This window comes from Plectropomus leopardus, chromosome 24, assembly GCF_008729295.1.
Source record: "Plectropomus leopardus isolate mb chromosome 24, YSFRI_Pleo_2.0, whole genome shotgun sequence".
NCBI lineage: Eukaryota > Metazoa > Chordata > Actinopteri > Perciformes > Serranidae > Plectropomus > Plectropomus leopardus.
In genome coordinates, this window is record NC_056486.1 from 8,278,053 (window position 1) to 8,295,171 (window position 17,119).

Genomic DNA, 17,119 nt, shown 5'->3' on the forward strand with positions numbered 1-17,119 from the left:
TCAGATACTTACAACAATACACACTATAACTGGACCTGTATCAGTTAACTAGATACTAATATTCTAATTACCACAGCAATAGTTCTGTTTTCTTCTGCAAAGTGAGATCCTTCCTTCACGCCTTTGTTTTTCCATCTCTATAATTAATTAGAAGCTTTGCTGCGCATATTGTGAACTAAAGATTTCTCACTCTGATTGAAGAGTTGCATGATCTGTCTTTGCATACATTAACGCATTTTGCTTGTTGTTGGGGGCGAGGCATTTGTGTGGGGTCAGTGGGGGTTGCCTTGTATAGTGTGGGTCTTCAGGGGCTTGAAACCATATTACAACTCTCTTCATTTCACTCAATTAAGCCCTCAAAAATCCCTTTTGTGATGTCAAAATGGGAAAAAAATAAACATTTTTTTTAATGTTCTCTGTCTCTGAAATCAATAGTGTATTTAAAGATCCAATGTATGTAGATAGGTCATTTTTTTCATGGCATGGTAGCTTGGTAATGGGTATTCATGTTTGAACACTGAAATAAAATGGCAGGTAGGTTAAATGTACGTAAATATAAAGAATAACAACATTATTTCACAATAACATATGTCACTTGGTGGAATGTAACTAAGTATGTTTAGTCAAGTACTGTACTTTATTTGAGTATTTTCTTTTCATGCGACTTTATACTTTTACTCCACTACACTTTAGAGTGAAATTTTGTACTTTTCATTTTAATACATTTGTCTGACACCTTTAGTTACGTTAAATAAAGATTTTTGCATTAAAACACAAGAAAAGTTTATAAAATATGAAGTTTTGTTAAATTACCTGACATTTTTGCAAATACAGCTGCAATAATTAGTTGATTTATCAGTCAGTTGATTCACAAAAACATAATTACCACTTACTTTAATGAACATTTAAGTCTTTCTCTATTAAAAAAAATAAAGTTTTCCTGTTGTTTTTATATATATATATATATATATATATATATATATATATATAAAATTTTGAGTGTTTGGGATTTTTTTTTCCTTTTTAAAATAATTTAAAAAGTTAAATAGTTTTTGGATGTTTCTTCATTTTTAAGAATTTTGTGTTTTTTTGGTGTTTTTTAAAGATAATTTTTAGTTTGGGGGGGTTCTATTTATTTATTTATTTTTAATAATAATAATTTGGGTTGTGTTTTTTCTGCATTGGGTACTTTGACTTTTGATACTTTAAGTACATTTTCCTGATAATACTTACCTACTTTTACTTAAGTAACATTTTCAATGCAGGACTTTAACTTGTAACAGTGTATTTTCACTGTGTGGTATTAGTACCTTTACCTAAGTAAAAGACTGAAAAACTTCTTCCACTACTGCAATCTATAGGGGGCCCACAAGGTTCAAAAAGCCCTATTTTTTAGTACCAATTGCAAGCCAATGAATAACTGCCAACTTCAGCAAGGCTCTCTGCAATAGTAGCCCTGCTTTCTAGAGCGGGGAAACTGAAAAGATGATTTCCTGCGGCGATCAATTCACTTTCACATTACCACAAAAAGAGAATCACAATGAACGAAAAGGAAGAGCTAAATTAACAGAAACTGCTGCTTTGGTCTGGTTCAGGTGCAGAGACGTGTAAAGCAAGCCGGCACAAGCAGAGATGTATTTTTAAGATCAATGTGTGTGTGTGTTAAGGCTCACACACCTGTCGCGCCAAGACATCTAATTAGGTAGTCCTGGTCTGAAGTCTGGATGTGTATGCATCTATCTATCTATCTATCTATCTATCTGTCCATCTAGTCTGCTGCACTCTCTGTGGGTGGGATGGCATCATGATTGTGTGTATTTGTTGCAGCTGCGCAGTATGTGTGTCTGTGTGTCTGTGTGTGTGTGTGTGTGTGTGTGTGTGTGTGTGTGTGAGAAGAGGTCCTAAGAGGGGAGGTGCGGAGATGCAACAACAGAGAAATCAGAGTGTGACATGAAATATTCAGCTGGGCTTCAGAGGAGACTGTCCAGAAATAGGTCAGCTCATCGCAGTAGCCTCTTATTGGCACACACACATACATACACACACACACACACACACACACACACACACCATTTCACACACTGACATACAGACTCCCAGTCTCCCCTTCTGTCTCTCTCTATCCCATGCACACACAAACACACAGACATTCACTTGCATATAGACACACATACTGCGCAGCTGCAACAAATACACACAATCATGATGCCATCCCACCCACAGAGAGTGCAGCAGACTAGATGGACAGATAGATAGATAGATAGATAGATAGATAGATAGATAGACAGATAGATAGACAGACATATATAGACATAGATAGACATTGATAGATAGATAGATAGATAGATAGATAGATAGACAGATAGACAGATAGATAGATAGATAGATGGTGTCTGTCACAGTGGCTGACAGTTTAAAGACCTTTTAACTGATTCCTTTTTAAAGCACCCAAGTGTAATTAGCACCAGTCAGCTCCCAGTGTCACAGTGGTAGTAAAGAAAGCCACTTTCACCTCAATTAAAGTAACGCTTGTGAACTCTTGTTTCCCTGGAAACCAATCCAACATCCAAGATTACCCCCCCACCACCACCACCACCACCACCTAAAACGGCAAGACCTCTCCTGGGTGCGACGACAAGGCCATTTTCTAGACAACAAAAGGCGGGGGGAGAAAAATAAAAAAATAAAACAGGCAGGGTGAGCTCTATATTGAGCCTTTATTTCCCTCTCTTCCTTCTCCTGTTTTGACTAATGAATTAATTAGGTGCAGGTAGGTGGCAACACCCAGGAGGGTGATGTTCTTTACCATACAGGTGGTGGCAGTTTTGCTGCGTTAATAATCTAGACAGTGATCATTATGAAATGGCAAAAACAGGCTGAATATGCATGTTATTGTTCCTGAGCAGCAATCATGTTTTTCTCCACAGAGTGGCCCAGCAGCTCCATCAGACATTAAAATAGAGTGATGTTTTTCACCGTCACAATTAAACAGATTTTTTTTTTATTTTGGTGCTGCAATTTAATTTTTCATTATTTTCATTTTGAATATAATCTGCCTCATATTTTCCAGCACAAATTTGCATATTAAAAGGACGTGTTCTGTTTAACCCCTTGAAACTTGGACATCAGTTATCTTGTTCTGTGTTGAGGTGCCTTTCAAATGCTATTTAACCCTTGAAACCTAAGCAAATTGGTTTGATTTATTTTTAAAGCACCTGCCGACGACCTGATGAAGATCTAGGCAAGATCCAAATGTTGACTTCAATAAACATCAGTGGTATGGATTTAGTGTGCAGATGTACCTTTTTCCTAAGAAAAGTTGTTTTTTATAGCCTTGCGCCTATGCTATGTGCATATCACTATCCTTTTTCAACTTAATTTCTTTTGAAAACGTGTAGTAATAAAAAGGCAACAAGCAACTTGGCAAGATAGTTAGCAATTAGTAAAAGGCGACAAGAAAAAGACCTAACAATTAGTTTAAAAAAAAGAGGAAAATTTAAAACTTCACGGGAAAATGTCCAGAACACTTTATGTATAATAATTAAAACCTTTCATTATTATTTTCAGGTCATTTTTACTGTTATTGTTGGGCCATGTCTTTTAAAGAGTTAACCAATGGTCCAAAACTCAAAGAAATTATTTTAATATCACAGAAGAGGAAGAAAATCAGGCAATATTTATGTTGTAGAAGCAACCAAAGCTAGCAACTACTGCATTTTTTGGCATTTTTTATTTAAAAAAAACCCCAAAAAACCCCCAAAACAATGTTTTTAACTCTAAATGATCAACTTGTCGTTTTAGCTTTAATGCATTCATAAATAAACTGCTCGCAGCCCACTGGTGGTAGCTCACCTCTTCCTCGTTGCTCATCCAGCTCCATTTCCTCTCAGAAAGGCTACCTGAATGACCTGTGGCAGTCAGCCACGTGTGCGCCCATTAAAACCAGGGTTAGTATTTACCACACGTTTGTGTGTTTTCCAAATGTCACATCTGCAGCCTTTTGAGTAGGAGAAGAGGAGGGCTGAGAAAGAATGTCAGTGTGGTGCAGGTATAAAAAACTGGAAACCTTTTTAGATATGATACCTTTTTCCTTCAGCTCTCAAAGTAGAAATTTAAAAAACAATGAGTGTAATTCTTTTTGAAGTGCACTCCAGCCTGGAAAAATTCCTTCATTTCACCTCCACAATAATCAATGTGGTTATCCCAGTGGAGTCACAGGTTGACAAGCACTGTCACTATGAGACTTTATTATGATGAGATAGAGACAGTGGGGGGGGGGGCAATGCTGCCCAGGACAATACCTGCCTGGGTTTGTGGAGTCAATAGATTATTTTGCTCTAGGTATGCCCTTCTGAAGCGCGAGGAAGCATCCCTCATCATCATCAAGTCATTCAGATCAACTCTTTGTTCTAAAAACCTCCTCTTAACGCCTAACAGAAGGCACATGGTAACTACTATCCTGTCCGGTGCGCCTGGGACAAACAGATGAAGCGGCTGATTTTATAAACGCATATATTGTGTGACTTCCTCTTCTTACCTGAACCCAGCGTGCTGCTGCACTGCCAGTTCTCGGTGCTCGCCGGCTTCCAGCAGGACTCCCACAGAGACAGGTAGTACTGGTCGTCGGCAGTCACCCACGCGGGGCTCATCACGGCTCCCACATCCAAGCAGAGCGCCAGGAACACGCACACCAGCCCGACCAGCTTCAGCGGCGTCAGCGGGGAGCTGCGCGCCGACTCCTCCGTCTCGGTGACAGCAGACGACATGGCGCGGCTGGAGAGGAGGAAGATGAGGGGAAACCGGTTCAAAACCCGGGGAGGGTGCCGATGTGTCTGAGTTGATGTATTCCTACCGGACGGTGTGTGGATGTCTGCGAAAGTCGGGCGGGGAGTGTTGCTGCTGCTGGTGCCGCCGCAGCCGCCTGCGTTGCGCGCTGCACGGACCTGTGGGCACCGCTGCCGCCGCGCACCGGAGATCTCCACCGTTTACAGCGCTGACGTCAAGGCTCCGAGGGATCAGCAGGTGCTACAGGGTCCTAAAGAGAAAGAAGAGAAAAGAAAGGAGCGCTGCTTCAGGATGTGAACAATACAGAGGTCCCAGCCCAAATCTAAACACATTTTGACCCAACACAAACCAAACTCTGTACAATTTTGTCAGCGATTACAAAAACCTTGTCCTGTTCATTGCAGTTGAATTAGCCATATTTCTATAAATTTTATCACCCTACTTTATAGCATGTAATCTAGTGGAAAAACATGTTTTTCCTCCAACTTTTTTAGTTTTTGTTATTGTATAGGCCTAGTTCTGTGATACTCAACATAAGGACTGCGGGCTAATTCTAGTCTTCTATATGAAGACATTTTCTAACTGTCAATAAAAAAAATAAAAGTTTAGAATTGTTTTTTGTACTTTTAGTATGCATAAGGTGCCAGAGTACATAAACAGCATTAAAACAGAGCTTGTTTATCCCAAAAAAGTGCCAGAGGAGGATCCCCTGCATCGTCGACAGAGGTCCTAACTAAGCCCCCAATGTTTTTAAATCCTAGAAACATTCTACAAACATAGAAACATCCTAAAATCCTAGAAATGGCCTAAAAAACTGGAACTGAAAAATCCAAGAAGGTTCTAAAATCCTAAAAACGTCCTGTTTTATCTTAAAATAATCTAAGAAACCAATTGCTTTTAAAAAGGAAAGTAGTAGTACAATTATAAATCTTAATTCATGTTTGCTTTAGTGTCCGTCTAATTGAAATTTAGCTGTGTTTACTTAATTTAGTGAAGTTGTTGCAACATAATGACAAGTGAAATTACCTTGATTTTTCGGAGTGAGTTTCATCTTCAGTAAACAAAGTTAGTCTGACTTAACTTGGTCATGACAAAAGGATTTTGCCAATGATGAAGCTGGGAGATCCGTCAATTCTGTTTTGTCAACATGTTTAAGAAAATATAAATATGATTGACTATAGTATTCTATCACTAAATACACATATACATATATACATACACACATATACATAAATATATATACACATACATACATACAGCACAGTAAAGTAAACTTAACAATTAGATTTAAAGTAAAAATAAATCAAGATTAATATTTATATATACTTACACAGGTAAAATCTACTTTCAGGTCAACAGATGATGATGATGATGGATTTTGCACAGCATGTGGCTTAAATTACTGCATTTTATGCTATATATCTGTACTTGCTTCTGACAAATAATAAAATATGGTCAAAAATGAGATTTCAATTTTTATTTTTCTGGGGGGTGGTGGGTACCTGAGACCCTCCAGCCCCCCAAATGTTGACTCCATGGCTACAGTCCTGATCTACTCTCAAAATATATCAGAATTAGACTTGTGTATTTGTTAAGATAGCAACACTATTAACCTCCACCATTAAGTTTGATTCTTGTTACTTTGAAAATATCCATTATAGCTCATTAGTTAAATGCAAATGTCCATTAGCTTCACAAATGTCAATATTTGCTGCTTTTATTAGTCTTCAATTTAAAATGAATCGGCTATCTTTGAGTTTTGGACTGTTGTCCAGACAAGACATTTGAGGGTGACACCTTGTTTGTAAGATGAAAAATAAAATGTGTTATTTCTTCATCAAAATGTACATATTCTTACTTTTACTTCCACTTGTTTCATTCAAGTGTGTCTCATGTTGAAATAGAGCAACCAAATGATCACTTGGAAAACAGCAAGGGTTAGATTTGGGATTCATTGTTGGATTAAATATTAAAGAAGCAGAAGAAAAAAGGAGAGCAGACACGGTGATGGAGCCAGAGAAAGTGGGAGGCACATGAAGGAATATAATTGTTTCTTCTGCATACTAATGACAAAGCTGGAGATGAAACAGAAGAGACAGAGAGACACAGGAGGGGGGAGGCCAAGAAAGCAGAGGTGAGCAGGTTTAGGGAGGCAGAGCCATCCATATGTTTATTCGAGCGGAGAGAGAGGAGGGATGGAGAGACTGATGGGAGGAAAAGATGGCCTTGTTTACTCCCCATCAGGACAATAATGAGCGATGATGAGGGAGAGACAGAAGGAGGCAGGGGAGCAGAGCGAAGAGCAGAGGAGAAGAGAGGGCAAGAGATAGAGGTGAAAGAGATGGAGGGATGGAGGAATAAAGACAGAGGATTGATAAATAGAGGTCTTAATGAATGGACTTACTGTTGATCCACATCAGTTATTCAGAGCTTAATAAGAAAATACCCCCTGGCACTGTTTTATCTTCGAGACACAGCACCCCTCACACAAAAACATCATCTACCTATTTGTTTTTATCAAATAAAGAGTCGTTAAATGGTGTGAAGTGGTGGTATATTACTGAATAATGAAGGAATGTTTTGTTGCTAGACCTGTAAAAGCCAATGAAGGAGAGAGATATCTACTTTGTTTGTTGTATTACAAGACCCACCATTTAAGTTAAATTCAATAGCGACTCAGTAACTGTTATCTAAGTGAGGTAATTCTCTCTCCTCCTCAGTGAACTAAAAGCTAAACATAACGCAACCTAATCAAGGGCATTTCATTTTCAGTACTTTATTGACATTCAGTAGAAGAATAATGAAGGTACTTCACAAATTGTACCTATGAGCGGACAGATTCAGTTTATGCAGGCTCATGGGACGTGCATACAGTATGATCTTCTGCTGATTGTAGCTGGATGTAAAACTCCAGGGACAGTCAAAGATGTTCAGTGGAATTTTCATTCGAATTTTCACCCTAAATGTGTCAAGTCCTCAAGCTACAGAAAGTGCTTACCTTGATTTTTTGAGGGGAGATTGCACAGTAGGGAAGACAATTACCTCAAACCAGAAATCAAAAGAGAGAAAACTTAGACCCTACATACTTTATTCTCTAGTTTTTACTTTCCATTTTCTTTTAGTTTAAAATACTTATATAGGTTTCAACTCAACGAAAGCATAACGGCACTCCCTCGTGTTAAAAACAACATGGAAAAAAAAAGAAGTCAAAATAGGGTCAGTACACAAAGTGCTGTCGAGTGTGCAAATAAACAATTAGGGGCATGAAATCTAGCAGCAACACAAGATGCAAAGTATTTTTCAGGAGCATCAAGCAGTCCAGTTACATGAAGAAAGTGTGAGATTTGTTTTTCTGCAAAACACAGATAGGTTACATTTGTATGTTTCATACGTATCACATCAGTGTTTCTAAGGTGCCATAGAGTATGAGCTGACTTTCATCTGCAGGTGGAGGTGATGGTAGGTGGCATGTCGAGCATGCAGAACACTGTTCAAAACCAACAAACAACAAAAGCATGTTTTTTTGTTTTCTTTGTTTTTTGATTAATGAGTCAGTCAGTACGTTCACATGCTGTTAGAAAAATTAATAATCATCATGTTAGTCCAACAAAAACTGGACTTTTAAATTACAAGTAAACATGTTAGTTCTACTGAAATCGTACTGAATCGAATTTCTCGGAGTCAGACCAACACACCTTTGCTGCGTTTCCAGTGGCCATAGTGCCACAAAGAGCAGTTGTTTTTTTTTTAATCAAGACATTGCTGTTTCTTGCCAAGATAGTACCATGAAAAGTGGTTGTTCTTTAGATTGTGCCACTGAAGGTGGGTATTTTTCCTAACCATAAGCAAGTGGGTTGTGCCGAAACCCAACCACACATACATTACAGTTAAAACGCAAAGAATGTTTAAATATATCAGCTACATTAACGTACAAATGTAACATATCCATGGTTTGCAGAAATGTACAATACTAACATTTATTCTTGTGGCTGGGTTGTACCAAGTTGCTGCATTAATGCGCGCTGCCATCATGTGCCTGCCAGAGAGCTTCAAGACTAAGAAAAACTTACCACTGTTGGTAATAAATTAGTTACACATTAACAGCATACATTACATCAGATAATTAAAAAAGACACTGTTTTTTGTTCCACGTAAATAGCTGTATGTTTATTTAACTCCTTGAAAAATTACTTTGGTATAAATATTGGTATAGTTTGGCTTTATCAGGAGCTATCTTAAAATTACTGTATATATCTATTTCTAATTATTAGCCATAGACACACCTAAATATGTAAATGTTATCCTGACTGAAAGGGCTTAAATCTCATTTAGCATGACTTGTTGGATTTTTAAGAAAAAAGAAGGAAGAAGGAGGAGGTGACATGGATTTCTTTATAGAATAGATAATTTTTTTCTAGAATTTTAAAACCATAGTTACCTTTTTGCCAACTTGAAATCACAAGACTCACTTAAATATCCAATCAATAAAACATGGTATTTCATCAGTGTTTCTCACCATCTCACTCAGCTCAGTTGTAAGGTAGAGAATTCTTTGAACAGTGACAGCAAAGCCTTTTCTCTTTGTTATGAGATAAATGTTCACATTTTTTATACCAAACTGCAACTTTTCTTGAGATTCAGAAAAGGTTAGGTGCTAAAATATGCGCTTTCACAGCTGCTCTGTGATATGCTTCAAATTACAGCAGTCAAGAAACGGTCCGCTGATGTGATGTATTATTAAAGCCCCAAAGATGCAATTCCAGTGTACATTTATAAGGCGCACGATACAGACTGGGAACTGAAGGCAAGTGAACTGTGTGAGACCTGAGTTTCTCTTCATGGTAATCGCTGTCTTTTTGGTCTGGTGCTACTGGAGAACTCCACTCCTGTATCGTTTGTCTGAGAACCTGTGAAGACACAGTGGAAGAAGAGGTGGAAGATTAGTTGAATGAACTGTTAAGATTGCAGATCATTTTTTGGTGTCAGAAAAAACAGACTTCTGTAACACCTGTCCTCTTTTGTATTTAATACATAACCATCAGAGCGACATCGTCCACACAGAGCTGTGTAAAAAATACACGCTCTCAAACTCCTATAACAAGAAGAAAGAATGTGTGGAATAGAAAAAGACAACATCTCTGGTTCTGCTGCAGTAGTTTTGATCCTTTTTTATAAAAAACAAAGAAGTCCATTGTGTGTATGACAATGATTTAGGAGTCCAATGCTAAATCAGAGGAGTACGCTTTGAAAAAAAACACTTTGTCATATTTGCTGAAACTGTCACTGAATCCACATGAGATAGATAATTGAAATAATCTCTCCATGTTGTTCGTCAAACAACATCTGGAAGACTCCACTGCTGGTGAACAAAATAAACCATCAGAGCCAAGGTGTCGTGCTTATCAAATATGAATCAAGATTATGTTATTGTGTTTACTGTCTCTTGCCTCAAATGTTTTTAGAAACATTTTTCAGTATGCTTTTTAGCTGTAAAATGAGAACGTTTGAGATTGTTTGGGCTGTCATGTTGGAAACAATCGAACCAAAATAAATCCACCCCCCAGCCGGGAAAAACATTCTCATTTTACAGTGAAACGGTGTTTGCTGCCGCCAGAATTATGTAGTATTAAACTACACTTGCTGCTATCAACCTGAACTGAAATCTATAGGATCACTACTTTAAAAGTTCTCACCTATTGAACAGATAAAGTGAAGGTGATCTTTACACTGAAGATCCCTCCAGCGGAAGTGTTGGCTGGTGTCAATGCCACCACAGGGGCTGGTGTTTTGCCAAACTGAATTTGTCTCCAAGTAGTTGTAGTCCAAAGAAGCACCAGACATCCAAAACCATGTGTCACCCATCAGGTACCTAAAAAGGATTTGAAATTTTAAGTGAAGTATGACATCAACTCAGCTAGGCTGAGTGTCCAGAATGGCAGCGGCTGGAACAAAAAAGGCCTTTGGATGTGAAATGCAGAGGCCAAACAGTAGAAACTGTAAAACACAGCAGCTGTTCCCTTGTAGAGGTGGGTCCTTTCTATTAATAAGGCACTTTGTCACAATCTGATCTTATTGACTGTGACTTTTGTTTGATTATTATTGCTCCTTTAACGACCTGTTGTTAACGTACCAGATGGTTGTCTGGTGGTGCAGTGGTGTTTCAAATGGCCCTGGTTTAAAACTAATGAGAGTGAATCATCTTTGGGAGATGAATAATCATAATTGGGTTTGGGAATAATAATAATGTTTGTTCATCTGTCCCAAACAAAATGATCTGATTGCTTTTTTTCATTATCAAATTAACATTTAAAATTTTATTAACCACAGACGGTGTCATAAAGAAACCATAGTTGAGGTGTTCAAACCTCTGGAACAGATGTGAAAACATAAGCAGGGAAACTGAATACAGCACTCACCAACTCCTCTAACAACTACTTCCCTTGTACTCTTGTACACCCGGCAGTGAAGGTGCTCAGAGGGAAACAGTGGCAGATTGTTGTTACACCTGGCAGTGTCCAAGTGTGAATGCATGTCAGTGTGTGATTGTAAGTCAAGACAAGGAGCTGCTTAAACGGGACAAGCTGCTCAGTGAATCTTCCCTGGATCAATAAAGGTGGAAAAACAACACTGCACTATTAACTGTGTAGTCCTGCCTGATGCTGTTCCTCTGAATGTATCTTAGAATAGTGTTCCAGGACTGCATTAATGGTGAAGAGTGCAAAATGTTCAAGTTAAAGCAACTTTTTTAACTTAACAAACCACCACCAGCTCACTGTAAGAAGATGCTATTTTGATTTTATCCACTTTATACAAATTTTAGTCATCCTGCTCCTAGCATCAGTGTTGTAAACGTGTAATAAAGTTGGTGAAAAATATGAACATCATGGCAGAGGCAAAGAGCACAAATAGGACATTAATAAAAGAACTGTTGTAAAAATCCAAACGTCATACACTGTTCGCAATACATGAATTATGCTTTGTTACTGAGCAAACTAATACAGGGTTGCAAGCGTATACAGTCTTGACGTAAGCTGCAGTGATCAGTCTTACTGCTGTAACCTCACTGGTATCATCCTTGTCTCACAGAGTTTTGTAGTTTTTCTGGATGCCGAAAGTCACTTTAAGCACTTAACAAACTCTGTGTATGGGCTAAAAATGCTTGCAGTGTTTCCGCAAAACTGAAACTTTCTGTCACCCCAGGCTAAGTGAGCTGTTCGCCTGGGGCTAAGGGCCTGCCCACAACCTTTTGACAACCATGTTAGACTATTACGCTGTTTCCAAGCTCCTTGCTCAACTCGCAATCTGCAGTGATAGTTTTGGTGTCTGGCCTAGTTTTTCCAGGAGCAGCAGAGACAGAGACAAAAACGGACCTTGTAATAAGAAAGAGTACCTGCGCAATCCCAACCAAACATGTTCTGTGAGAGGGAAAGAGACGTTTCCCAGCATTTGTTCCACCTCCCTCTGCTCCTCCTCACTGCGTATGCTGAGCAGGTCCCAGTAGTAGTCTCTGCAATACAACAGGGCATCCGACCAGCACAGCTTCTTCTCCACCACGGCTATGTGCGTACCCATCACAACCGCACCGAAGAAGGGCAGAAGACTAGCCAGTTCTGAAAAATGCCAACAACATTACATCTGGTTTGGAGATACTGCAGCAAAGGCAGGCTAATCATTTTTAACAGAGCAGACATATTTTTCTCTGACAGTTTCCAGTTTCTGATGAGAGTTGGCAATTTTTTAAATTCTGCATTAACATTAAAAAAAACCACATATTATCCTCTGTTGAGAAAATATTTTTAGATTCTTATATTTAGATTCTTTTTAGTAACGCTTTGATTGACTTACCACCATACACTTCCACTTCACACAATGTCAGTGCACCTGCAGGGTTGTTTCCATTAATAATCACATTGACCAACTGACCTATCATCCCAGTACAGTTGAAGGTGCGGGTACCTCCAGCTGGGATGGATGGAATAACAGCACAACTGAGAAAAAGAGACAGAAATTGAAAGAAAATTCTGGTTTATAACAACATGTTTGGTGCATGTAAAAAGTCTGATGGGGCAAGATACAGGAGTCATCAGAAGATTGACTGCAAACAGACAGAATATTCAGACCACTTTTTTTGGAGAAGGTGTGGATTTATTAACACTGCCTATATGAGATGAAGGGATTACTGAACGGGCTGACTGGGCACAGGCCGCAGGATCCAAAGTATCAGAGGCCCCCATGGCCTTCCCCTGCAAAATTGTCTTTCAAATTAACATGACCCCAGAGAAACAAAATGACAACAGACACAAATTAAAACAAACAAAAGACAAACAAGACACAAAATTACACCATTACAAAGAGACAGAAAACAACCACAAGGATGTACAAACAGACCTCAAAGAGACACAAAAGAAATACAAAGAGACATGAAGCAACAACAAAAAGACACAAAATGACCTTAAAGAGATAAAAATTGATGACTGTACAAAGAGAAAACAACCTCAAGGAGAAATGAAATGACCACAGACAAATTCCAAAAATAGATGCATTCCCACTACAACAAGATGTAAAACAACAATTATTTAAAAAAAAGACAAAAAAACGACAAAGTCTTTGTGTCTCACTCCTGAGAGGTGGTGGGGCCTTAGCATATATGTGCCAAAGGGCCCCTTGTCTCATAATCTGCAAATGTATATTGATTTATCAAGTCTCTTATTTGCTGACTTCACTATAGGCATATTTCCCCCTGCCCACCATGGTGGGAGAGAAAATGATGTAAAAAATAAATAAAAACAACATTATTTTCTTCCTCTTTCCTCCCCATGGGGCCTATTTGAAAAACATGTCTGTCTCTAAAATATATAACATAATTCTGCCCAGTGAAGACAGTCTGGCTGCTGTCCTCTCGAGACTCTGGGGAAATACAGCTTGTCATATACAGTACATTTTATGTAGCTGAATAGCTCACAACCTGCTCGAAACCATTTTTAGCCAATTAATTAAAAAGCAGCTCAACTGATGATGCTGCATTTTTAGATCTCAGCAATCTCATCTCCTAGTTTTTCATGACAACTGGGGAAACTCCATCTGCTGAGGGAGACCTTAATATACAACTGAAAGCTTCAAAACAGTTACTCATGGGACCCTGTGGTGAGATTATTTTGTCAACTTCAATCTAATTATTACAGCTTGGAATGATGGACAGAGCTACAAAAATAAACAAGTTATTTAGAATATATTAACAGCTCCATTATTGACCAGGGTTGTAGTTTTCTTTTCAACACTTCGGGGGACACATATAGGGGAAGGACTCTTTGAAACCTGAGCAAAGTTTAGGAATTCATTATTTTTTAAAAATACTTTTGTCCAGGGTTACCTTGGGTTGTTGTTGCCATTGTTGTCTCGGGAATTACCAATCAGGATCTTGGCATCATTGAGCCTGTGAGATTCAACATTTCTGTTGGTGATGCTAACAGATGTGATCCTGTACACATCTGGCAGGAGCAAACTCCACCACTGGCTCCCTCCAAATGCTGTATGAGTGCAGGATTTAGCAAAGAACTCTGGGTTTTTGTTCCCATCAATTGCTCTTGAAGCTATAGCACCAAGGTATGTTGTTGACTGAGATGCTACTCCACTGGGTGCCACATTTTTTATTTTGGCAGCTTGGTGGTAACAAAAGGAGACACAAAACTTGATTAGTCTTTACATACCATCCATCTTCAACTATTTTCATTTCTATTCACTTTATCTTCAGCTGCTTGTACCATTTTAAAACAATTTTACAATTTAACATGTACATTTTTCTTTGTCCATATCCCAGCTGCCTTGACATTTATCCTAAAATTTTAAATGAATCCTATCCATAAAAAAATGTACATGACAATACTAAATCAAGGGAACAAAATGCAATGTACACAGAGACCTAAAAAGGAAAATAAATCAATATATAATAAATAAATAAATAATAGATTATAATAAATAAAAAGAGTGTTTGTGTATTCCCATACTTTTCAAACATTGTATTATTGAGGATCTGGTTTCAACCATTTAACTGTAATACATTTAATGACATCCCCTAAAAGGATGAGTATTAATTTTTTCGCTCTTCCTTCAAAGTCCTCTGAAGTTACACAGAGAAGGACTACTCTTGGATCTTTGTGAATATCATAATAGAAAATGTCTTTTAAGGCACTAAACACATCTCTCAAGAAATGTTTTAACTTCGGACATGACATGTTCTAAATATGTTATATGTTAATATATACTGATGAGCTTTTTTTTAAAAAAAAAATTAATACTCATCCTTTTAGGGGATGTCATTAAATGTATTACAGTAAAATGGTTGAAACCAGATCCTCAATAATACAATGTTTGTGTATTCCCATACTTTTCAAACATTGTATTATTGAGGATCTGGTTTCAACCATTTAACTGTAATACATTTAATGACATCCCCTAAAAGGATGAGTATTAATTTTTTTTTTAAAAAAAAGCTCATCAGTATATATTAACATATAACATATTTAGAACATGAAATGAATCAACTGGATCTTACCTGTGAAACCAGAGAGGAGCCATAACTGGAAGAAAACACCTTTCAAATGAAAAAAAGATTACTGAAATTTTGTTCTTCCCTAATTCATTCCTATTTATTTATTTTGCTGCCACAATTATGATTAATGTATCAAATATTTGTGCATATTTAAATGCATGGCTGCTACAAATATATGCACATCTGCACTATATCTCTCTTTTTATCAATATTCTATATACTGTTTACCTGTGTCCAGCCCTCCCTGTCTTCATGTCATTCCTATGTCTTAATTATTGCAAAGAAATCAAAATAAATTAATGGTGCAAGCAGCGATGAAAGAGAACATTGAAAAGAGTTAAAGTGTCAGGAGGTTTGGCTCAGTGGGTTTGACTGCTGGCTGGTGTCTCTGAGGTTGTGGCATTGAGCCTCATTTGGCACAGGTGACTTTTAATGATTGTTGTCAAAATGTCAAAGGTAAAGGGAACGTCTAAAACAACATCAATGACGAAAGTGTGGCTCAGGGAAAAGACTGCCGGTTGGAGTCTCCTAGTTTGGCAGTTTGAGCCTCACAAGTGAAACTGTTATGCAACAGTTCAAAATCCATGGCTGAAATTTCACAGGATAATGCCAGAATTGGCAAAAAACTATACCTATACAAGACATGGAGATAACTGAATAACAAAATAACAAAGTACCATACACCTGAGTACTGAAACATGTCAGTACTCTCTAAGTATGTTATTACATCACAGTTTCTAAATTACCTCAGATTTTACTTTGACATTTCTTTACTGATATTCCTTTAGTGTCTAAACTGTATGTATCTACAGCTAAATCATATTCTATAGCATAAATAAAATAAAATATTGGCTGATATATCTCTCTGCTCTGCTGATGTAAGGGTCACACAGTGTTGAAACTGAAAATTCAGTAGCTGCAGTGACGTCTGTCGAAAACTCGACTGATATATGAGTCAGGCTGATAATCAACTAAGTTCTTGGCAGGGAAAATTCAGTATTCAGCATTTGAAAATTCAGGAGACAAGGAGACAATTGTGTGTTTTTTAACTGTTCTGTTTGTTGTAAGTTACATCATCGATGATTATATCAGCAGAGCAGTGAGATATATCAGCTGATATTTTATTTACACCATAAAAGTCAAAAGTCATCTGTCCCAGATAAGACTTAAAACAGCAAACTCAGGAACACTAACTGCCTGATGTACAAACTGAGCCAAACCTCCCAATACTGCATGTTTTCAACATTCGCTTTAGCTCTGTGCTAAGACAGCAGCCTTCAGAAGTCACCTGCGTGAGCTTGATACGTGAGTGTGAGAATTTCATAATTTTAGGTGAAACTCGCCACTGGGGCTACACGTTAGGGCGCGCTGTAGAGCCATTTTGCCATGCCTGTTTCCGAAACCACCAAAATAAGAAATTTTTCACCAGGCCTGACATGCGTACGAAGTTTCATGAGTTTTTTGGGCATGTTGAGACCAAACAAGTGATTCATTGGGAAGAAACATAATAATTCCTTGCATTCCAAGAGAGTCCTCGCACCGCTAGGTGCTCGGGCCCTAATAAACGAAATAAAATTATAAAGAATGCTCAGTCTGAAACAAATGCACATATGTTTCATGTCATCCCTTCAATGATACATTCACTAATAAATACCATATCTGTTGCCTTGACTCTGACGATGTAAAGAACTGAAAAAAGACATAAAATAATTACAAAACAACCACAAAGAGACACAAAATAACTACGAGACATAAAATATCTTAAGAGACACAAAATAACAAAAA

General features: G+C 37.8%; 1 protein-coding gene across 2 annotated transcripts in view; it reads right to left on the reverse strand.

The window, feature by feature from the left end:
• Positions 1-10,624, reverse strand: part of LOC121963004 (transmembrane protein 47-like) — a 31,337-nt gene extending 20,713 nt beyond the window's left edge. The window contains exons 1-3 of one of the 2 annotated variants that reach the window (XM_042513361.1): positions 10,479-10,624; positions 9,610-9,692; positions 4,538-5,035 (exon numbers count right to left, since the gene is read on the reverse strand). In XM_042513361.1, the coding sequence (XP_042369295.1) occupies positions 4,538-4,766 (229 nt within the window). In that variant the 5' untranslated portion in view covers positions 4,767-5,035; positions 9,610-9,692; positions 10,479-10,624. Of the gene's footprint in view, positions 1-4,537; positions 5,212-9,609; positions 9,693-10,478 lie in introns of those variants that run through there. The other variant, XM_042513362.1, reaches the window with a different exon arrangement.
• Positions 10,625-17,119: the final 6,495 nt, after the last annotated feature.